This window comes from Salvia miltiorrhiza, chromosome 1, assembly GCF_028751815.1.
Source record: "Salvia miltiorrhiza cultivar Shanhuang (shh) chromosome 1, IMPLAD_Smil_shh, whole genome shotgun sequence".
NCBI classification, from domain to species: Eukaryota; Viridiplantae; Streptophyta; class Magnoliopsida; order Lamiales; family Lamiaceae; genus Salvia; species Salvia miltiorrhiza.
In genome coordinates, this window is record NC_080387.1 from 13,988,954 (window position 1) to 14,011,305 (window position 22,352).

A 22,352-nucleotide genomic window follows, 5' to 3' on the forward strand; every position below is an offset into this window, starting at 1 on the left:
GGCGCCTTTGATCCGGCTACCTTCATCTCCAGGCGTGGGTTCCCTTTTTTGATCCGTATAAAGCCTTTTCCACTTTAGCCCAGGTCTAGATTCTTATTTTTCATCTTCCTCATAAACTGTGGCACCGGGAGGTGATTTCTGGTATTGCCCATCACGTGGGAGCCCCGATCAAGATTGATGGCCAATCTACTTCCGCGTTTGTCGGAGATTTTGCTCATGTCCTCAATGAGATGGATGTTATGGGCTATGTCCCCGAATCCTTAGATATTCAGTGCGGTGACCGCTCTTTCGTTGTGGATTTCGGGTATGAAAATCAATTCTTATCTTGGTATTGGTCATTCTACTCACGAGTGTAGGAGAGCTGCTGATTCGGAGAACCCCCCCTCCCCCTCCTACTACTACCGACGAGGGGTTTGTGAAAACTAAAAAGTCAACGTAAGAATAAAAAGTCGGGCTAGCGTCGCGTGGCTCATAATCCCACGCTAACTGGGAATGTTCCGAACACTAACAAGCCACCACAGTCTAGCTCCGGCATATTCCCCAACTCCGGAGATTCTACACGTTGTTTTACAGGAGCTTAACACCTCTTCTGGGGTGTCGGGTGTTAGGACGGATATTAAGAAAGGTAGTTCTTCCTCTGCGGATTTTCCTCTAACATGTGGCGGGATTTCTTCTCTGCCCAAGGCAGGTGCGAATCAAGGCAATGTTCAGAATCCTTTCTCGGTTTTGGGCTCCCTTGACTCGGCTAGTGGTTCCTTTGGAGGTTGATGCGTCTTCGACTTTTGGGCCATTTGGCCCTATTATTTCTCTTTTTTTATGTTTGTATAAGTCGTCTAGGGGAGAAAACAGGTATTCAGGAGGAGGAAGCTCGAAAAAAGGCATATGCACGAAATATGGTCAGAATGGGCATTACTAGAACAAAACTATCCAAGCTACCAGAATAGAACTCCTAGGAAGAGAGCTCGGGAAGTACCCCTCAGAACTATTCGAGAAGCGGGAACCTCCAAAGTGTACTACGTAGTGTGAGGCCAACCGAAGGAAGCATCTGGTAAGGCCATGATAGCCAGTCGCGGTCAGCACATATGGCCAGAACCATTCAAGGTTCGGGAACCTCTAAAGTGTACCACTTGGTGTAAGGCTAAACGAAGGATGCAACTAGTACGATCATGCCCATCAACAACAGTCGCAGCTAAAGCTATTTATGAAAAGACGTGTGGAGGAAATTACCCGAAAGATTCTGGCGAATTCTAGCAATGGAAGGATCTGGAAGAATGTGGGATCAACCCTAAATCAGCTGGAGATCCATTATCAATCGGATCAATCAAGGATCAAGCTAAATATGGAAGGAAATCATCTGCCAGATATGGTCTGCCGGCTAGAGTTTGATTGCTACCGAACTGCTATTTAAAGACCAGCATGTGTGGCTGCCAAAAGAGGGATGGACGGATTTTCATACTTACACATTAGTTTTTAGTGTTCCTTTAGACTTAAACTTTAGTAAGTTCACCAAGAAAACAATTTACTTTCAATTCTTTTATATTTTCCGCACCAAACAATTTATTTGCTTTACGTATTTCAATTCTGTTGTGAAGAACAAAGCCAAGGCGGTTGCCTTAGGTACTTTTACATCAAGTCTTTCATATTTCATTTTATTTATTTGTTTATTCTATTTCTCATTTATGTTTTCCATTATGTGTGAGTAGTTCTCTTAGTGAGATTTGAGGGAAGAAAATGATTATTGTCGATATGTAAACATTCGGGAAGCTATTGTGCCTTCGGTTGAGTCCAGTGGTTCTGGAAGGATATGTGTTGAATCGTGGACAGTAGGGGCCTAACGGGTGATCTCCGTTCGGTAAAAGGTTGTTCGTGTCAAGCAAAGGCCAGGGTATATTAGGGCGTGACAACCGGTATACCTACGACCGAGTAGCTGATCAGCGTCAACAAAAAGTGTTGTAGATCCAGAAGGCGAGGAAATGATTGATGGGATACACTGTCCTTCCTCGACCTTGGGCTTCTCTAGAAAATACCCATCAACTGTGACGAAGTATAAAGCCATGGTTACCAAACAAGGAAAGTGCCTACTGTGCCGTAAGCATGTCAATGACCGGTTGGTTCTTAGCCGAAAATGTCTAACCCGGGAGGCATGTTTGCTGAACGTACATAGCCGAGGACCTTAGGAGAGAAGAATGGTGAGGGTCATACTTGGAGAGTATCGGGTATGACTATTACCTAAGAAGAAGTGAAGCACTGCCTTGTGACTGGGGAATGTGTGACCTTCGGACCAAGTGACTACAAGGGACTCAACCATCTTAAATGTGAAGTGTAATATCTTGAAACGCCCCAATGTCTTTGGGCCATGCCTTGAGATTATACGGAGCATGGACGGATCTTTAGTATACCTATGACCGAAACCAATATCGACAATAGTCAGGACCTAACTTAAATCTTACCCCTTTTATATTTGATCTTTGTTTAAGTTTACTTGTGCAGATAAACAGGTTGAGACCGTGACAACTCAATTTGTGCACCCAAAGAGTAAAGTAGTTCCTCTCTCCTCGTGGGATCGACCCTAGCTTACCACTAAGACTAACCAGTCCAGTTGTGGGCATAGGAGCGTGTATTGTCCGTCTGAGGCATACACAAGTATTTTGATCACGCCACACGACGGGCGCGTTGTCAGAGGTGAGATGGATATAATTTTGAAAAAGAATTCGAAGCTCGCAGCGGACGGCGTTCTACCTGGAGTGCTCGGGAAGGAGGCTCCGGCTGGCCGGTCTCCTCATAGTCGGGAACAGGTGGAGACATAAAATGATGGAGGGTGGCTTTCTCAATCTCCCTCTTGTGAAGCTAGCACCCATTCGTAAACCGAAGGACGATCTCTTCCTGCTGGGATACCGGATGCAGAGGCTGCGGCCGATGGCGTTCGAGGGTTGGCTGCTGATCCGACACTAGCTCGGAAGGATGGTGAGAATGTACCATCGAGTACTATGGAAAAGAGGCGGAGTCTTAGGGGCTCACCCCTAATCAAGTGGACATTGCTAATCGTATTAGCAGACTTGAGGCGCAGGTTAGTTATGGGATGCAACTGCTTGTTGAGCAAGTGCCGCCTAAGCGCAGACCATGTCGCCCTAAAAAAGGTATGCAACGTCCGCGCGTGCCTTAAAATCTGGCTAATAGCATAAAAAGCTGCCTCAGAAATGCGGAGGATCTGGGATTTTAGCCGAGCAACTTTGTTGTTGATCATAATAGCAGCAGCGCGATGCGTACTATGAACAATATTGCGAAGGGTCGTTCGTCGAATGAAATGGATTTTGAAGATTATCACAACAAGGATGATTATCACTCCAACATGGATTTTCCTTATTGATTTTTATTTTTTTGTGGTAACGTGTAGGCTTTTCTGCGCGTTGTCATTTTTTTTTACGAGCACTTTTAGAGCCGCGGATCCTTAGCTTGCGTCTTGTGCATTCAAGGATTTTTTTATTTTTTCGTTTTTATATTAAGCTTCCATTTCATCATTATTTTGTTACTTATATCTTTTACTATATCATAATTGTTACAAGTTATATTTGAGTATGTAGATTCTTATAAATTTTAAACTGGTTCGATAAATTGATACTCTCTTTCGTCCCAATAATAACGTTCCAAATTTTCTTTTTAGGCATCTCATTTATAATGTCTCGACCTAAAAAATGAAATAATTTACTTTATCTACTCTATCTATCTCTCTCATCATTTACTTTATCTCTCTCTTTTTTCACTACTTTCTCTATTTGTCTCCTCATTTAATTTATCTCTCTATTACTATATCTACATCTACATTTTCTTAATTTACATGCCCCATATTCTTGGGACGGAGGAAGTATGTATTATTATATGAGTTTGACGAGAATGGGTAGTAAAATCACTTACTAAATGAGGTTTGGACGAATAAAAGTACATATATAAACACTACACGCCTACCGCCGTTCACCCCTTGCCTTCCATCTGACACAGACATCTCGCGCCGCTTCCTCCCTTGGAGACGGAAGAGGTGTCGTCTCCTCCTTCTGAAGCCCTAGTCGTCCCCAACCCCTCATCCCTCCCCCAAACTCTACTCCGGTGAACGCGCCTTGGCGCCACCCCAGAAATTCAGCAGCCACAGCAAGCCGAAACCCCTATCCCTCTTCTTTCTCCGTCTCAGAACAGCGTCGTGAAGTCGCCACCCCTATCCGTCTGAAACCCTAAGCCCCAAATTTCTCCCGCTCGATTCCCGGCGACTACACGACCGAAAGGCCGCCCACGGATGGAGAAGACGAGTTCGGGAAGATGGTTCTCTAGTTCTGGTGGTGCTATGGTGGTGGTGGTGGTGGTAGCCTGGTAGAGATGGAGGGGAATGGGAGACGGGTTGGGGGTGTATTTTTGAATTAAAAAAAATATACAAAATTAATTAATTTTAATTTTATATTAAAAATAATTTAATATAATTAATTATATAAATAACTACTTAATCATAAATTTACAAACATACTAAATAACTAAACAATAGCTCCTTAATTCTCGTGCCCAAAAGAAACAGCAGAAGCTGCTCGTGCTGAAATGAGAGCTCGCAAGTGCTATGGAAACTAGCCTCACCGTTGATGCAGCGACGATACTACTTCACCTTCTTCTACGACTTGACTCTGACCTGCCCAATGCAGGTTACCTTGGGCGATGAGGGCTCGGGATTCTTGGCGACGACACTGCCCCTCTTCCTGCCGATGGTGATGAAGAAAGGGAAAACAACGGCGGAAGAAGTAGGAGGAGCGATCTTGTGAGCCTCATGGTGTAGATGTAGTGCATAAATGTGAGCATTCAATGTGCATAATTTTTTTTATTGTAATTGGGTATTTTTAGGTGCAGCTTTTTACTACTCAAATATGTGGATTTTTTTTTTCTTTCTAGATGTACTGCCAATATGTCAATTAGTCGGAACATGTCAATTATCGGTTGTCGAATTATTTTTATGGGCTATAAACAAGACAAAAAAATAAAACAATAAATATTATTTTATAATTATGTTTAGGGTGAGATATTTTTGAAAAAACGCTCAAATAATAAATCAAAAATTGATATTTATCCTTTACATTAATGACATGATGGTGGATCTTCGAATAAAATAAACACTATCAAATTTAGGGGGTGTATTCGTTCAGGATTTTAATAGATTTCTACAGACTTTTAAAATCTGGGTGTATTCGTTCAAGACTTTTAAAAGTCTATGAAAATTCGAGTGTATTCGTTCAAGACTTTTAAAAGTCTATAAAAATCTGGATGTATTCGTTCAAGACATTTAAAACTCTATGAAAATCTGGGTGTATTTAAAAATCTATGGATTTTAACATTGAACTAATTTCCATTGATTTCATTCAAAAAATACACATGAACAAATTCGAGCTCGAAACACGAGGATTCGAAAATCTTGAAATGCTAGCGTCGGCTGGGATCCAGCGACCGCGGCTCGAAGAAGCCAGCGTCGGTTGGAACCCAACGGCCGCGTATAGCAGGTAGAAGAAGCCAGCGATCGCTGGGCTTCAGCGACCGCGGATAGCAGGCAGAAGGAGCTTGGAAGAAAAGAATTTGGGGAAGAAGACTTGCGGCGCTGGGTGGAGAAGAGGAAATTAGGGCTGGGTTCAGCGCCCGCGGGGCTTTATATAGCTCGCTGGCTCCCAGCGGTCACTGGGCGCTGGGTCCAGCGCTCGCTTGAGCCAACGGATGCTGGGACTTTTGATTTCAAATCCGTAAAAATCACGTCAAATTTATAATAAAATTCGTCCAAAATCTGTGTAGATTCCTATTATATTTTCCAAAATACACGAAAGAATCTCTGTGAAATCCATAGACTTTTAAAATCCTTGAATTTTAAAAATCTACAAAATTCCTGAACGAATACACCCCCTTAGTCTAATATTAATGCGATCGGTTATCATAACATATGCTCAAAGTTGGATGAGATATGGCTCGTCTTCAAATTAGTATTAACACTTTATTTTGGTTTCATTTCCTTTAACATAATCAGTTTACGTTATATTTATTGTATATAAATTATGGAATTTTTAATAAATTTTTATTTTGCACTTAAATTTTTTTTTTATTAAAATTACTAAATTATTAATCTTTTCTTATTTTGTATACTCGTCTATTTTTTTATCGTGGTGACATGATATAAATATACATATTTGGTATAAATATATTTGTATGACATAAATATTGATTCACTAATGAAATAAATTAATAATTGAGTAATTTTAAAAATAAATTAAAATTTATGTATAAAATGAAAATTTATTGAAAATTTAAAAGTTTATATACAATTAATCCTATGAAGTATTGATACGCGTTATTTTATATTAGTCCCTCCGTTCAAAAAGAGTGTGTGGTGGAGTGGATGACACATATTTTAATAATTTTAAATAAAAAAATTGAAAGATGTAATTTTAGTGTTAAAGGGTAGTATTGGGCTCACCAAATTATAAAAGTAAATTGTGAGTATTAAATATTGAATGTGAATGAGGTTTAAAGTATAAAAGAAGTTTTTGAAAAAGAAAAACACACAATCTTTATGAACGGACGAAAATAATAATAAACACGTAATATTTGTGAACGGAGGAAATATAATTCTACTTTCTTTTATACAATCATATTAAAAAGAAATAGAATAATCCACTAAAAGAAAGAAATAAATAATAAATTAATTCGATAGAAACCGAAGGAGTATTAGCTGGTGAACATGTGATAGGGATGGAATTTATCTGTATGAAAATTTTAAAATTGTTGACATCTTGCAGCGTATGTTGGATAAATTGGATTGGGTAGAAATATATAACAATCAAATAAAGAGGAGGGGGGGCCCACATGAGAGAGAAGAGAGGAAGCTTCTATTGTCTATGTCTGAGAGTTGACCTTTAACCACACCCACCCATTCACCGTGCGCGCCAAGGAACTCCTCTTCAATATTTGACCCATTCAAATTAGACCGCATCACCATTTTCACACGTCAGCGATGACGACACTACCACCCAAACTTTCAATACACATCTCCACCGTTTTGTGATTACCAATTTACCACATCAAATACTTATCCAATTGCGTCTAAATTATCTTTTTGTTTTAGAGAAGTACTATCTTTTATCTTTAGGATTTATATTTTATTGTTATTTTCACTTCTCAAAACAAAATAAAATGAATTGTGTTATTATAGAATTAAAATGAAATGTGTTAATGTAGAATTAATAACATCAAAGTCATATATATTAAAATAAATCATGTACGTTTTTAAATTGAAATTGCAAAGTTAGATATTATGATGTATAATATTACAAATCATTAAAATAATAAGCAAAAATTATACAATACGTTTTTATTACAAGTTTCTTATAACTAGAATGATGATAAGACCATCTGATTTCACAAAAATTTATGTCAGCTAGATTTCAAAGAAGGCAAATTCCCTGTGAATTTTTGTTAGTATTGAGAGTGATGAAAATGTGAAAAAGTGTGATAATTAGTATTGAGAGTGGTGAACAAGTGAAAAGTAAAAATAAATAAAGTATTATTAGTGGTGGGGTAGTTGTCCAAAAATGGAAAGAAAGAAAGATGAACTTATTTCAGGGACAGATGGAGTATTGTATAACATGTGCTTCAACATTGAATGGCAAGCAACTTCAAAATCTTGACAAACTCGTGCTTCTATCTTCTTCTTTTTTTTTTTTTTTTTGATAAATTACAAACTCGTGCTTCTTCTTACCTTAAAATGTGGAGCATGTTTGTATTTGAAGACACGCCTTATGCACATTAATTTCCAACCCTCTTTCAAAACACACCATGTAAAACGTATATATTTGTATTAAATTTTTAAAAAACTTCAGCGATATGATGCTATATCTCTCGGGATGTACAAGAAATATACATGTGGTAACAAACAAATATTAAGAACCCAAAAAATGAACAATCAACAAATCGAATCCTAACTTGTTCACCTACTAAAAAATAACCCTCTCTCAAAACCCAAATTTTGTGTTCTTCTTCATGTCGACCCCTCTCCTCTGCACACACAACACACAGTGAACTCAACAAGGTCTATCCATATTCAGCAGAGCAATGACTCGAGAAACAAGTCATCTTTAGGCTCATCTTTGGCTCTGGAAAACAGTGCATCGTCGTAGGTCCCAAAACTCGAATACCCATAGCTTCCCATGCCATAGCCCGGTTGTGGCTCCATGAGGGACGGCCTCAAGCCGCTGACTGGGATCGGATAAGTGGAGTTGTTTGGCAATGGAGTCGGCCTAGTCGCCATGGCTGCACCTGCATTGATGCTCGGCCTGCCATTGCCACTACCACGAGCAGCAGGGATGTCGTGGTTGTGCTTCCCCTCGTACGTTGTTATCACTGACCGTGGATCATGAGATGCCCGCTCCACATGCTTCCTCACCGGGCAACCCGCAGTCGTGCACTTGTAGTAGCTCCTGCAATCACCAACAATGAGTATCAAGAATATGCTCGTATAGTGTGCGTGTGTTGACCAAGCGGTAATGGGTTAATGTCCAAGGCCAAAGGTTTTGGCTTCGAGTCCTCTGCGGCCTTTAAATTTCTTTATTTAATACTGTTAATTTTTTTAAAAAAAAGAATACGCTCATACAAATTCCTCATTAAGTACACAAATTGTTACCTAGGATTTGGATTCCCCTTCACCACTTTCTGCCCATACTTTCTCCATCTGTAGCCGTCGTCAAGAATATCTATGTCGCTAGTCGTCTGAACTACCACTCTCGGTTCTCTTACAGCTCTGCTTCCAACTGTAGAGACGCCATCATTCTCACTCTCGCATTTCCTGCCAAACACACCATCAAAATTAGCCCTAGATTTTGAAGAAATCTGCAATCTGAAAATGCATCTGCCCTAATTCAATCATAATTGTCATTAATAATCTCTAATTAAATATTCATAAATTTTAATTGGAAATTAGTAAACCCTAATTGGGATATATACCATCTCTTGGGATGAGGCTCCTCATCGTCGATCTCATCACCAACGGATCTACTCTTCTGCGAGCTCTGCTCCAGTTCATCATCCCCAATCGAAATCGTCGAATTGTCGGGAGTTGCGGCGGAAGAATCGATCCGGTCCTGGCCATACGACTGCTCGGAGATTTCATTGAAGTGTGCAGAATAGGACTGGTGGTGTACGGATGAAGAAGCCGATGAAGACGACGAGGATCTTCGAGTTGATTGAGGCTTGGGATGGTTGTGATTGCCTTTGTAGACGATCTCAGTGATCTGTCCATCTAAATCCTTTTCCACCTTCTTCTTCATGGAGCAATTGGCAAACGTGCATTTGTAATAGCTTCTCGGATTTTCGCTCCCCTTAACCTGTTTCTGCCCGTATTTCCTCCAGTTGTAACCATCATCCGACTTTCGATTCTGCGATGATGATTGATTTTGATTGTAGTGATTGTATTCGATTTGCGCGGCGTTGCAGCTTTGATCGTTTTTCTGGATCGCAGCCACTTCCGGCGAGTAGCTCTGCATTTGCTTGACCTCCGATTTCGTGATGGGTTTGTCTACTGATGATTGAACGTTTTGATTGGCGGATTGCTGGTAATTCCATGTCTCTTCTCCCTGATTTCAACATGTTTTGGTCAAATTATGAGAGTTTTGATCAATTGCGGGAACAGAGAAGATCAACCGAGCACCAAAAAAACAAAAAGAGAATAAATTAGACATACCAAATTATAAGATGTCAAAGGCTTTCGGGTTTGGAAAGAGAATTCTGAAAAGTTGTTGCGTTCAAGCTTGCTCTCTTCCTGCTGATTTGTATTGAAACTACTATTCCAACCGAAACCCTGAATCGGATAAGTCCCGGTGGTCGGAGACGGTAAAATCTGTATTTTGAAATAGCAAAAACCCCAAAAATTCAGGTAAACCTAAAAGCTGCTTAAAATCCATGAAACGCATAATAAGTATAGAAATGATTTTTTTTATTTTGTTTCCGATGGAAGCGAAGAACTGACGTTGGAAGCGGACAGAAGAATCGGAGAATCCAAAAGCTCAGCGGGACTGAGGCCGGGCGGAATAGCGAACCAGGAAGAAGGCGAGGCGGCGGAGGGGGGAGTTATCGGCAGCGAAGGCGGTGGCAGGGACTTGAATTTGGGGACCCCAGAGCCAGTTCTCTGTGCTATCCGATCACCGAGGCCTCTGCCCACGGCGGAGGAGGTGGTGGTGGAGTGGTGGTCGGAAGTGAGGAGGCTGGTGAAAGAGGCTGAAGACATGAATGTGAAGGAGCTTGCAGAGGTTGCAGGAAATGGAGGGATGATTGGCGGAGGAAATGATTTTGTAGGAAGACAAGTGTGAAAGTGAAAATGTATACGTTTCTTCGCTCTCTATCTCGAATTTATCTTTATATATTTATTTTATTTTTTCCGGTAGGGGAGGAAGCATATTCTAAATTTCTAATCATGGATATCTGAGTTATATTTGACTATTTTGGTGAACATAATAGATACACTACTTAATTTAATACTTTATAGTGACTTTTATACCCCTTTTCGTAAATGTTTAGATTTCGATGCGATTTTTTATCTCCCGTACGCGAAAAATGTGATCTATTATCCTTTTAATGCGTTCATAATAAAGTATAATATTTTTATATTATTACATACTCCCTCCGTTCACAAAAAAACTTCATATCTTTTCTTTTTGGGATATCCACAAAAGAATTTTCTACCTATTTTTGGACTATACTCCATCACTTATAATCCTTACTTTTCACTTTTCACAACTCTCAATATTAATTATAACATCTTTTCACCACTCACAATACACTCAACTACATTTTATCCACTCTCAATACACTCAACAATATTTTTTCTTAAAACTCGTGTCACTCCCTCCTAAGAAGTTCTTTCATGGACGGAGAGAGTATATTTTTAATTCAATATTTATAAAAACTTTAGCTTATAAATTATTTATCAATTATCTAATAAATTAACTTTAATAAATTATTTTATTCACTTTATACAAATCTCCTAACAATTTTATTAAATATGTGTCCTTCAAATCAGATCGCATTTTTGATGGGCACTGGGAGTATAAATCATTGCAATAATATGTATTTTCTAATTTTTAATAAAATAGAAGTATTTAAATTGTTTTAAATACAAAAAAAAATGACATGACATCAATTTTTTGCACATTGATAGAATATCTGAACCATATTCGCTAAATATTACTCATGAATCATATGTGTGTAACAAAGTTGAAATCTATACTATATTAAAAAAGGAATTTTCAATTTGAAATCAATTTCAAATTAATTTTAAAATTGAGTGATAATTTTGTAAATATAATAAAATTTGAGGTTTATATTTAAACTATATATTTTTCTTTTTATTTTCATTTTCTGTAACTTCTTATTTGTTGTTACATTTCTTTCCAAAATTATGAAATTCGATTAATTATAAAATATTTAATATGCATATTAAATTAAAGATCATGATAAGAACTTTAATATGATATATTTTATGAAAATATTTGATTTAAAATGTAAAAATTAAAATTGTTTAACTATTAAAGTTTTATAAATTACTCTCTCCTCTCTCATCTTTTTGAATAAATATATTTTTAATTCTTTTTAATTAGTATTTTATTTTAAATTTTTTTAACTTATTTTTTTGTTTTTGTTTTTGTTTTTCATAATATTAAAATTTCTAATTGTGAATTCTTATTTTTTATTTCAATATTCAATTAAAATTAATTTTTTATTATATTTAGAAGCATAATAATTGAATTAGTATTGATTTTATATAAATATAAAAAATAAAAATATTTTCTCGTGCATTGCACGGGATGCAAATGCTAGTATATTGAACGTATCTGTTTCGCTATAAATTGAAAAAATTGAGTTATGATTGCATTAGTTTATGAACTTGTCGAAAATAAAGTTCATGGATGATTTGGAATTAATCCTAAAGTACTTGCAAAGGTTGAAAGAAAATGAATAGGTGCTATGGAATAAATCTCTTGCAAATAACATCTAAAGTTCCATTATATTGTGAGAGAGAATTTCTGTTGTTATGGCAAGTTTTGCTTTAGTGCGTTTCATCCTAAACATATTCCACAATATATAATAACATATCATTTCATCTTAAACACATACTAACATACTTAAAATTCAAGTCAGAGGATTTTTTAGGACAATAACTTAGGTTGATTTAGAAATTAGGACAATAACTTTTGAACTTGTAAAAATAGGACACTGATTAATAAGCGTTGCACCCGCAGGATATTTAAGGGCTAGTTATTGAATTTTGGGACTTTTTTGCACGAACCAAGCACATGACAACCCGCACGAAAGGATTGATTATGTGGCAAGCACGTCATTTTTACGGCTCCAGATAAGATGTCATGTGCTTGGTTCATGCGGGAAAGTTCAAAAATTCGATAATTGGCCGAGAAATGTCCTACGGGTGCAACACTTATTAATTAGTGTCCTATTTTTACAAGTCCGAAAGTTATTATCCTAATTTCCAAATCAACCTAAGTTATTGTCCTAAAAACCTCTGACTCCCTTAAAATTCACTTAATCATATTTAATTTAACAAAATTGGCTAATATAAATAAATTAATCTAACAAATTCATACTTAATCATACTTTATAAACTAACAAATTAATCTAACTAATTAAAATTAATCATACTTCATAATTAATCATACTATAAATTAATTAAAATTAATCTAATTAATATTAATTTTAATCTAACAAAATAATAGTAAATAAATTTAAAATTAATCATAAAATTAATCATACTTCATAATTAATCAAACTATAAATTAATTAAAATTAATCTAATTAACATTAATTTTAATCTAACAAAATAATAGTAATAAATAAATAAATAAAATGGCGAGAGCAAAAGCGTACGGTGGTGGTCGACGGCGGAGCGTCGTCAAGGCAGTGGCGGAGTGGCGTCGTCGATCGAACTAAGACAAGAAAGAGAGAGAACGAGTGAGATGTGAAATAGAGAGGGAGAAAGAAAGTGACAGAGCACCTGGGAGTTGGGGGCGGTGCTGGGCGACGGCGGTGGCTGCGGTTCCGGTGGCGGTGGCGGCTGACGGTAGCTGCGGTTCAGGCGACGATTGAGGTGGGGGGTGGGCTGGGGGCAGGGGGTAGCTGCGTGGCGGGGGGCTGCTGAAAAGGGAATGCCCTAATTTAAATGAGGAACAACAACGGCAATTTCCCGCCGCTAATCAGCAGCCCGCATTAGTTTATCGGCAGCGTGGCAAGCCGTCGGTAATTAATACTCCCACCGTCCCACCGAGCTTGAGGCGTTTCTTTTGGGCACGAGAATTAAGAAGTTGTAGATTAGTGTTAAGTGTGTAGTATAAAAGTGATAAAGTAGAAGAGATAATGTAATAAAGTGATAAAATAGGAGAGGGAAGGTAATAAGGGATGCAATTAGTTTTGTAAATTAGTGCTTTAAATTGCTTAATTTTTGCCAAAAAAAGGAAATGACTCGAGCTCGGCGGGACAGCCCGGAAAGGAATACAACTCAAGCTTGGTGGGACAGAGGGAGTATATAATAATATAGAATTTTATTTAAGATATACCGACGGAGATTTTAATGCCGCCGGTAATTTCTAAAAAGTAGGTCGCCTGCTGCGCTGTTGGTGGGCTGCCGTTAATTACCGGCGGCGACCTTGCCGCCAATAATTTTGGCAGGTATTTCCGCGAATTTTTGTAGTGGAATTAAGAGCAATTACATTGAACAAGGTATTTCTAAGTCTATAGAGTTACATGATCAAAATTTTAAAGGTAAATTAAAGGGGCATAATTGTTATGAAATCCCCCATTTGAAGAAGGATGCCTTAATTAGGCAGGATATGCTCCCCTTTAAACCTTTGAAGTTCCAATTTGATGCAGCCCAAGGTTCGTGGTCAAGGAGGGGAATAAAAAAGCTAATAGGAGACGGTGGAGTTGGCGCGTTGGATAGCACACGTTTACGTTTGATTTTTATTTATGTGCATTTGGGCCGAAGTTTTAAGACTTTATTTATTTTATTTTCGGCATTGTTATTTTAGAGCCCAATAGTTTAGCTTATTGGGTTATTTTCGAAAATTAGGAATAAGGGCCTTGTTTGGCTTATTATAATTTTATTTAAGTTGTTTCCTTATTAGACTAGGTTTAATTTTGCCCATAATATAGTGCTTTTAGGTGTGGTCAAAAATTGAACCTATTATTTATCGAAATTGTGAGTTTTATTTTCTCTTGAGAGTTTTCGAATTCCTCTTGAAATTTCAAGACGAATTCATCTATCGACGTAACGGCGAGTCAACCAACCCTCGTCGGGTGTCATTCATCGTCCCCAAGTTGCTGCGTCAACATCACATTGGGGTATAGGGATTCCATCGCCTATATCATTCCGTGGGTTAGATTCAGAGGTTTTGGGATTTCCATTATCTGTTCCATTCATCTATCGTTCGTTTTCATAAGTCTTCTGCTTGCGTGTTCGTTTGAACGATCTGGTAAGGATCGTATCACAATTGAACTGTTTATAGGGAATGCATATTCTACCTAATTGAGAAAGGGAACCTTAATGGGAGTGAAGAACTTCTTTTGCAGTTGGGAATGAATGTAGGGACAACAGAGGGACTTGCATGAATGGTGCATCTGCTTCAACTTGAAGAAGATATAGATGCCTATTGAAAGAAGATTATTTATTGTTTTACTTATTTTTGGAGTTATCTTTTGTAAACATGTATAGAATGCACAAGCACAACGTTTAAGGTTGAGAACTTTAGTGAATGCAATTAATCATTTATTTTTAGTTTATCTGCCAACACCAACAAAGCAGGCACCAAAAGTGACATCAACCAACACCTTCAAACAAAGCAGTCAATACCATCAAACAAAGCAACCAACACCAACAAAAGATCACACCCAAAAATCCTTATAGAGCCAACACTAAACCATAAACAACTTGTGAAACCAGCAAGTTATATATATATAAAAAATCATCTCATACACAAAATAGATGTGTTTCCGGACACTTCAAATTCTATGAGCACATTCTTATCATTTAAGACCTAACAAACTATTTCCCAAATAATTAATCGCATGACATATGAGACACAAGCACATAGAGTATCAGAAAAATGGAATATCTCACCTAATAAAATGCAGGTAGCAGGATCTCCACATCGCCGCCATCTCGTCACTAATAAACATATCCTCCTATTTTTCCTCACGCAAAAGAAAAGAGTCAAAGTTAGAGAACATAGCATCACAAATAGGGGGAACAGAGGACACCAGCTGTACATCGGAGTTCATCAGGAGACGATAGGGGCGACGATAAATCGGAGGTTTACCTTCTTGGGCGAAAGCCCAAAGAGCCTCTTCTTTGCACCTATCTTCGATCACCTTCACTGCAAGCCACACCTCTATCGCACCAATCAAAGACTCGTCGGACTGAGATAATCAGAAGATAGGGCTCCAGGCACAGAGGTTGGGAAATAGGGCTCCAAGAAATTTTCTTCCGAATCAAACAAATATAGAGTGTCGGGAATAGCAAATTCCCTCAGTTTTTGGAGATCTTCCCAAGGAAATGCCATCACAGGGAGTAATCGGTGAAGGAAGAGAGACAAAACCACAGAGGATGAGCTTAGACTAGATTTCGATGGGACGATGGCGGCATAAGGTGAGAGACGAGTGCAGAGAGAGCTGGGGTTTCACCCAAAGGAGACGAAGAGAGGCGAGTGCAGATGGAGTAAGATGAATTGATTTAAGGTATAAACAGATCACATAAGTGGCGAAACATTGAAAGATCTAGGATTTCACCGAAGGGATTTGAAAAGAGGTGAAGAGAGAGAGATGGAGAGAATGATTTTAGGGTTTCAACCCAAGACACGAGGCTGAAGCGTTGACAAAGAGGGAGAGGGGCATAATAAAATAAGGGCCCATTATATATATATATATATATATATATATATATATATATATATATATATATATATATATATAGGAAATGGTTACAGTGAGAGCACCTCTTAAAATAAGAAATAAGAACTAGGAAAAATGTATGAATTTTATGTAGAACACGTATGAATTCGCTATATAAATGTATGAATTGCAAAAAATAAAATTTTGCTACTTTTGGGATTCGAACTCATGACCATGAATTCATCCAACAGGATGATGAATCAACCGTAGATCTTGATGATCTAAGGGCTGAAAATGATTTTTATTTCATATCTTAAGAAGTGTACTTATTTTAGCCTTCCCCTATATATATATATATATATATATATATATATATATATGGGTGCGCTCCAATGAGACCCCCTCTTTTTAGTGAGATCTTAGACACGGTCTCATGCGTTTATTTTATCAATCTTATGGCTAATATTGTACACAGAGGGCGAACTTTTTTTTTTCAGAGTTCGAATCCTGGAGGGAACGAATATATACTGCATTATTCATTAGTATATACTGCCTTGTTCATCAGTATATATGTCTTATTCATTGAAAAATAAGGGTCTCAGTGTCTCACGAAAAATAAGGGTCTCATTGGAGCGCACCCCTATATATATATATAGGGGAGAGTTTAACAAGAACATAAATATTTGCAAAGTCTAGAGTCATAATCTCGTTCGTTAGATCGATTTTAATCAAGGGCTGAGATTAAAAGCTAATATAATTAATATAATAATTTTGAAAATAAAATTGGTAAGATTATAGTATCCCTTAAATTACTCACTTCCCTCTCTACTCTCTCCTCTCTCATCTCTCTCTCTTCCGTCACTTTTTCCCACTTCCCTCTCTCCTCTCTCCTCTCTCATCTCTCTCTCTCTCTCCCGTCCATTTTTCCCTCTCTCTCTCGTCTCTCACACAGAACACACACACACCGGCAGAACACACACACACACACACACAAAAGGTAGCGCTGCCTCCTTCCTCAGCGCCGCCCAAGTTCAGCCCACAAGTTCAGAGCCACCGCCGCCCTCAAGTTCAGAGCCACCGCCGCCTTCGAACGCCCTCAAGTTCAGCCACCGTCGCCCAAGTTCAGCCACCAAGTTCAGCCACCGCCGCCTTCGAACGCCCTCAAGTTCAGCCACCACCGCCGCCTTCGAACGCCCCAAGTTCAGCCCACAAGTTCAGAGCCACCGCCGCCCTCAAGTTCAGAGCCACCGCCGCCTTCGAACCCCCTCAAGTTCAGCCACCGCCGCCCAAGTTCAGCCACCGCCGCCTTCGAACGCCCTCAAGTTCAGCCACCACCGCCGCCTTCTAAACTCCGGCCGCCGCCCCCTTCTCCGTGCATTGAACATTCGTCGGAGAAGATGAATGGGGTGACAGATTTTGTAAATAATTTTATTGAACTTATACGTATAATTCTGTGAACTTTTGAATTTGTGGTATTGAACTTCTGAACTTGTGTTGAACTTGTCTTGAATGGTGTTGAAGTTTTCTGGTGTTTAATGGGGGGAAAATCGTGAGAGAGAAAGAGGTAGATGGGAGAGTAGGATTGAACTTGCAGATATAGTTTTATGAACTTGCAAATACAGTTTTACGAACTTTCAGATATAGTTTCATGAACTTAATTATGTATTTTGATTTTAAGAGAGAGAGAGAGAGAGGAGAGAGGGGACGAGAGAGAGAGAGAAAGAGAGAGAGAGAGAGAGAGAGGAGAGAGGTGAGGGGTGACGGGAGATAGATAGAGGAGAGAGGAGAGAGAAGGGAGTAAATTAAGGGATATTATGAATCTTACCAATTTTAATTATATTAACTTCTAATCTCATCATTTGATCAAGATTGATCTGAAGAACCAGATTGCGACTCCATTCTCCATCTAATATCGTGTTTCCGTAGAATGCAACCCTATATATATATATATAGGGTGAGGCTACCATGAAAACACCCTTAAGTGTATAAAATAAGAACAAAATCCTACCATCTATCTAACTCAAATCAACGGACAAGATCAAATTTTAATAAATTAGACGGTTCTTAAGATGAGATTGTCTAATTCGTAACCAAAACCTCCCAAAGGGTAAAAATGTAACATGCTTATGTTGACTTTCCGATTATGCTGGGAATGGATATGGAATTTTTTTATTCCATATCAAAATTAATTTGTATGGAATGAATTGAATATAGAATTAATTACTAGCAAACACATCCCTCCATTGAATCAGCCATTTTTAGTTTTACGATAGGAATGTGAATTTTATTATGAATTGGGAAGTGGGTGGTGGTTGCACGAATTTTATTTATTATGTTACGAATTAAAATGTGAGAAAGTTTGCACGAATTTTATTAGTTATGTTACGAATTAAAATATGAGAAAGTTTACACGAATTTTAATGTAGTCACGAATTATAAGTAATGCTATTACGAATTTCAGAGGTGCGAAGTTGATAATTTTATTATAATTCATGGAAAATTTTCATTCTATGCACAAATCTGAAGTTCTTTTGTTACGAATTATATTTAGTACTTTGCGAATTTAATTTATGCTCGAACTGAATGTAATGTTGTAACTTGAGAATTTTTTTATTTAGTCAAAAAATTATAAGTGATGCTGTTACGAATTTCAGAGTATTGTTTCAAGCAAAAATATAAGTAATGCTTTGAAGAAATTAATAGAATGATGAATCCAGAATTATTTGCTTCCGTTAATTTTACACGTTTGATGATAAAGACTCTGTATTTTATGTTTCAGAAAACATTATGATTTAGGTTAGAATGATTTTAATAGGTGTAAGACGTGTGTTAAATAAAGATTTGATATATTAAACAAATCTACTAATTCAAAGTTAAATTGAGCAATTACATACTTAACCTTTTTCCAATTAGGCGTGAATATGTATAGATTAGATTAGGTAAATCTCAAGCCATTGGATCAAACAATATTTAATGGACAAGATTTATCTATATTTTCTACACTTAAAAGTGTTTTTATTATAACCCTCCCATATATATATATATATATATATATATATATATATATATGGGGAGGGCTATGATATAAATATTTCTTAACATATAAAATATGAACTACCTAAAATGTATGAATTTTATGTAGAACACGTATGAATTCGTTGTATAAATATATAGATTGCGAGAAATAATTTTTTTTGCTAACCATGAGATTCGAACTCCATCCAACAAAGTGATTAATCAACCGTAAACCTTGATGATCTAATGGCTGAAAATAGTTCCTATTTTATAATCTAAAAGATGTTTTTATTTTAGTTCACCCCTATGTATATGGGGGTTAATTGAATTCTTGATTAACCTTTAATTTTTTTCCCAAATAGGAAATAAGCCTTAAGTTAACCGAATTCTTGTTTCAAAAAAGGGGTTAATTGAATTCTTGATCAACCCCTAATTTTTTCACAAATAGGAAATAAGCTATTTAACTTGGGACACGTTTAAATGAAATATGAGCCATAAACAATGAGATGAAGGGAGTATAAATTAAAAAGTTGACACATTATTTAATTATTAATTTATATATAAAATTGAAACATTGTTGAAACGTTTTCAAAAAAGTTATCTAATTTGAAAAAATAATAATAATAATAAAAAAAAAATCAAGTGTTAAGATTTAAATAGCAACAATTATTTTTTTTTTTTTGAGAGATAAATAGCAACAGCTCTTTTAAGTATGTATGTCTCACGTGTGATTTATTCTACACAAGAAAATTAGTTATTTGACATGAAAACAACATCTATTTTAAAAATTAAATTAAACACGACATAAAATAATTACAAAATGAATTGGTTAGGCTGAGCTATTTCTAGGATGAAGATCTGGCCCACCGAGACATTATAAAATTTGAATTCTGCTAAGCTACCTTAACGGCACTTATATAAATAAATGTGGCAATAACGAAGATTCGAAGAAGAACATCAAATAAATCAGGTGAAAGAATATATTAGATGTGGAAAAGAGATCAAAATGAGGGATTAAAGAAATAGAAGAAAATGGAGATATTTATAGTCAAAGCTCGTGGGGTTGACTAAGATACCCACAATAAAAACGTAGTACTACAAAATTAGAGAGGCGGCTCCGACGTCAACATCTTTACGCGTTTGGATCACTCTCCTTTCACACTATAATAAATACCTTTCCTACTACTCCCTCCGTCCCGTTAATCAAGTCCCCTTTCTTTTGGGCACGGGTATTTAGGAGACTAAAATTAAGAGTTAAATGGTATATTTGAAAAAGTTAATGTTACTTTAATTAAGGGTCTCAGGCTCATTAACACTGCCGCACCACCGCCTGTGCACTGCCACGCCACCGCCTGTGCACCACCGCACCACCACAATTTCTGAACCACACCACCGGACCACCGTAGCCGCCAGAACAGTGAACGGAAATCAAAACACCACCACAGAGAAATCAAAAAAATGGAAACCTTTCAATTTCTGAAATTAAAACAACAAAAATAACTGAAAGGGTGGAGGCGAGCCCTAATCGTTTTGGGCGAAACAACCAAAAATGGAAATCTTTCAATTTCCTCTCTGCAAGAAGATGGTGGCGAAGATGCGAGGCGCCGGAGGTGCCAGGCGGTGGAAGGAGGCGTAGGGCAGCGGCTGTTGCGGCAGAGGCGGCGTTGGAGCCAACGGAGGCGCGAGGCGGCGGAGGCGTTGGAGGCGGAGCAGGAGGAAGGTAGGGCTTAGATCTCGATTTACAGAGGGGGAAGGGCTTAGATCTCGGTGAAACCCTAGATCCCTAAATCTGCCCCTCAAGCTTCGATTTCCGACGTCCGCACCGCCGTTCCTCTCTCCGCGAATCGCCGATGCTGTGCTCGATTTCCGGCGAGGCAGCAGGAGCTTCACCTTCGTCGCTTCCCCTCGGCTAGAGAGAGAGAGAGAGAGCAGAGGGTGGGGATGAAATTGGGTGTTGAGATGGAGAGGGCGACGAGGCCGACGAATAGCCGTGAGCGTCGCCGACGGCGGATGAGGGAGGCGCGGTGGAGGCGCCGGAGACGAGATTCGCAGAGGAGAGAGAGAGGGGGAAGGGGGGAGGTGGTAGAGAGAGAGAGAGACGAATAGTGTGTGAGGTAGATGGGGGGATTAAAATGAATTCATGATTAATTAGAAATTAGTTCCCTTAAAATTTACCCAAAAAGGAAAGGGGACTAGTTACATGGGACGGCTCAAAAAGGAATAGGGGACTTGAATATTGGGACGGAGGGAGTATATGTTTATCTTGCAAAATATATTTATTTCTTAGCCCATAAATTATTAGATTTTTTATTGTACCGACATTAATTTTATTTCTTCTTGGGGTTGCAAGAATATGTAGGGATGACAATGGGCCGGATCTGGATCGAATCTTGTTTGGTCCAGATCCAGATCCGAATTTTTTGATTTAGGCCCAGATCCGGTCCAGATTTATTGGATCCAAAAAAATGAGATTCAGGTCCAGATCCATAAGATCCACAGGGTCTCGGGTGCAGACCCGGATCCATATTTTTTGTCTTTTAAAATAAATTTATAAATCTTAAATTAATCCCAAATAAAATTATAATTATTGTCTAGATTTTCAACAATTATTCAAAATAAATGAATTAACCATATTCTATAAAAATATTATCAAAGTTTAATAACAATAAGAATATAATAATCAAGTACTAAATAGCAGTGGAACAATGTGTCCTCTATTTTACATAGAAAAAAGAAAATTAATGTTATCAATACAAATAATTATAATAATAATAATAATAATAATAATAATAATAATAATAATAACTAAAATTTAAATTAAAATAAAAGTAAAATATCATCTTTAATTGCATTATATATTATTTATGAAAAGAGATATAGATTAGTCATAGATATAAGATTAGAGTTAGATACAAATAAATAACATTATATATATTTTTATATATAAATGGATCCATGGACTGGATCTGGATCGAATCTGGGTTATTCCTATAATTTCCAGATCTGGATCTGGAGAAAAAATATAATTTTCGGATTTGGATTTGGAGCAAAAAATCTGGGATCCAGATCCGGTCCAGATCCATTGGATCTATTTTTCCTAAGGTCCAGATCCTAAAAAAAAATCTGAATCCGCGAATCTGGACCGGGTCCAGGATCCATTGTCATCCCTAAGAATAAGATCCACAAATTTTTTGTTCTCACCTCCTGATTTTTGTGTTTTATCAATGTGTATGTCATTTATGTACCATGCTATTTCACGGACGGAGCTACATCTGATTCGAAAATAATATGTTTCTAAATATAGAAAAATTTATATTCAGAAATTTGTTACCATGTACTCCCTCCGTCCATGAAAGAACTTCCTAGGAGGGAGTGACACGGGTTTT

General features: G+C 37.5%; 1 protein-coding gene across 1 annotated transcript; it reads right to left on the bottom strand.

Moving 5' to 3' along the window:
• Positions 1-7,843: 7,843 nt before the first annotated feature.
• LOC131006655 (probable WRKY transcription factor 26) lies at positions 7,844-10,517 on the bottom strand. The gene is made up of 5 exons (XM_057933820.1): positions 10,028-10,517; positions 9,743-9,898; positions 9,007-9,635; positions 8,687-8,848; positions 7,844-8,483 (listed from the first exon to the last, which is right to left on the bottom strand). Exons 1-5 carry the CDS (start codon positions 10,283-10,285, stop codon positions 8,108-8,110), a joined length of 1,581 nt encoding a protein of 526 aa, XP_057789803.1. The 5' UTR covers positions 10,286-10,517; the 3' UTR covers positions 7,844-8,107.
• Between the last annotated feature and the right edge of the window lie 11,835 nt (positions 10,518-22,352).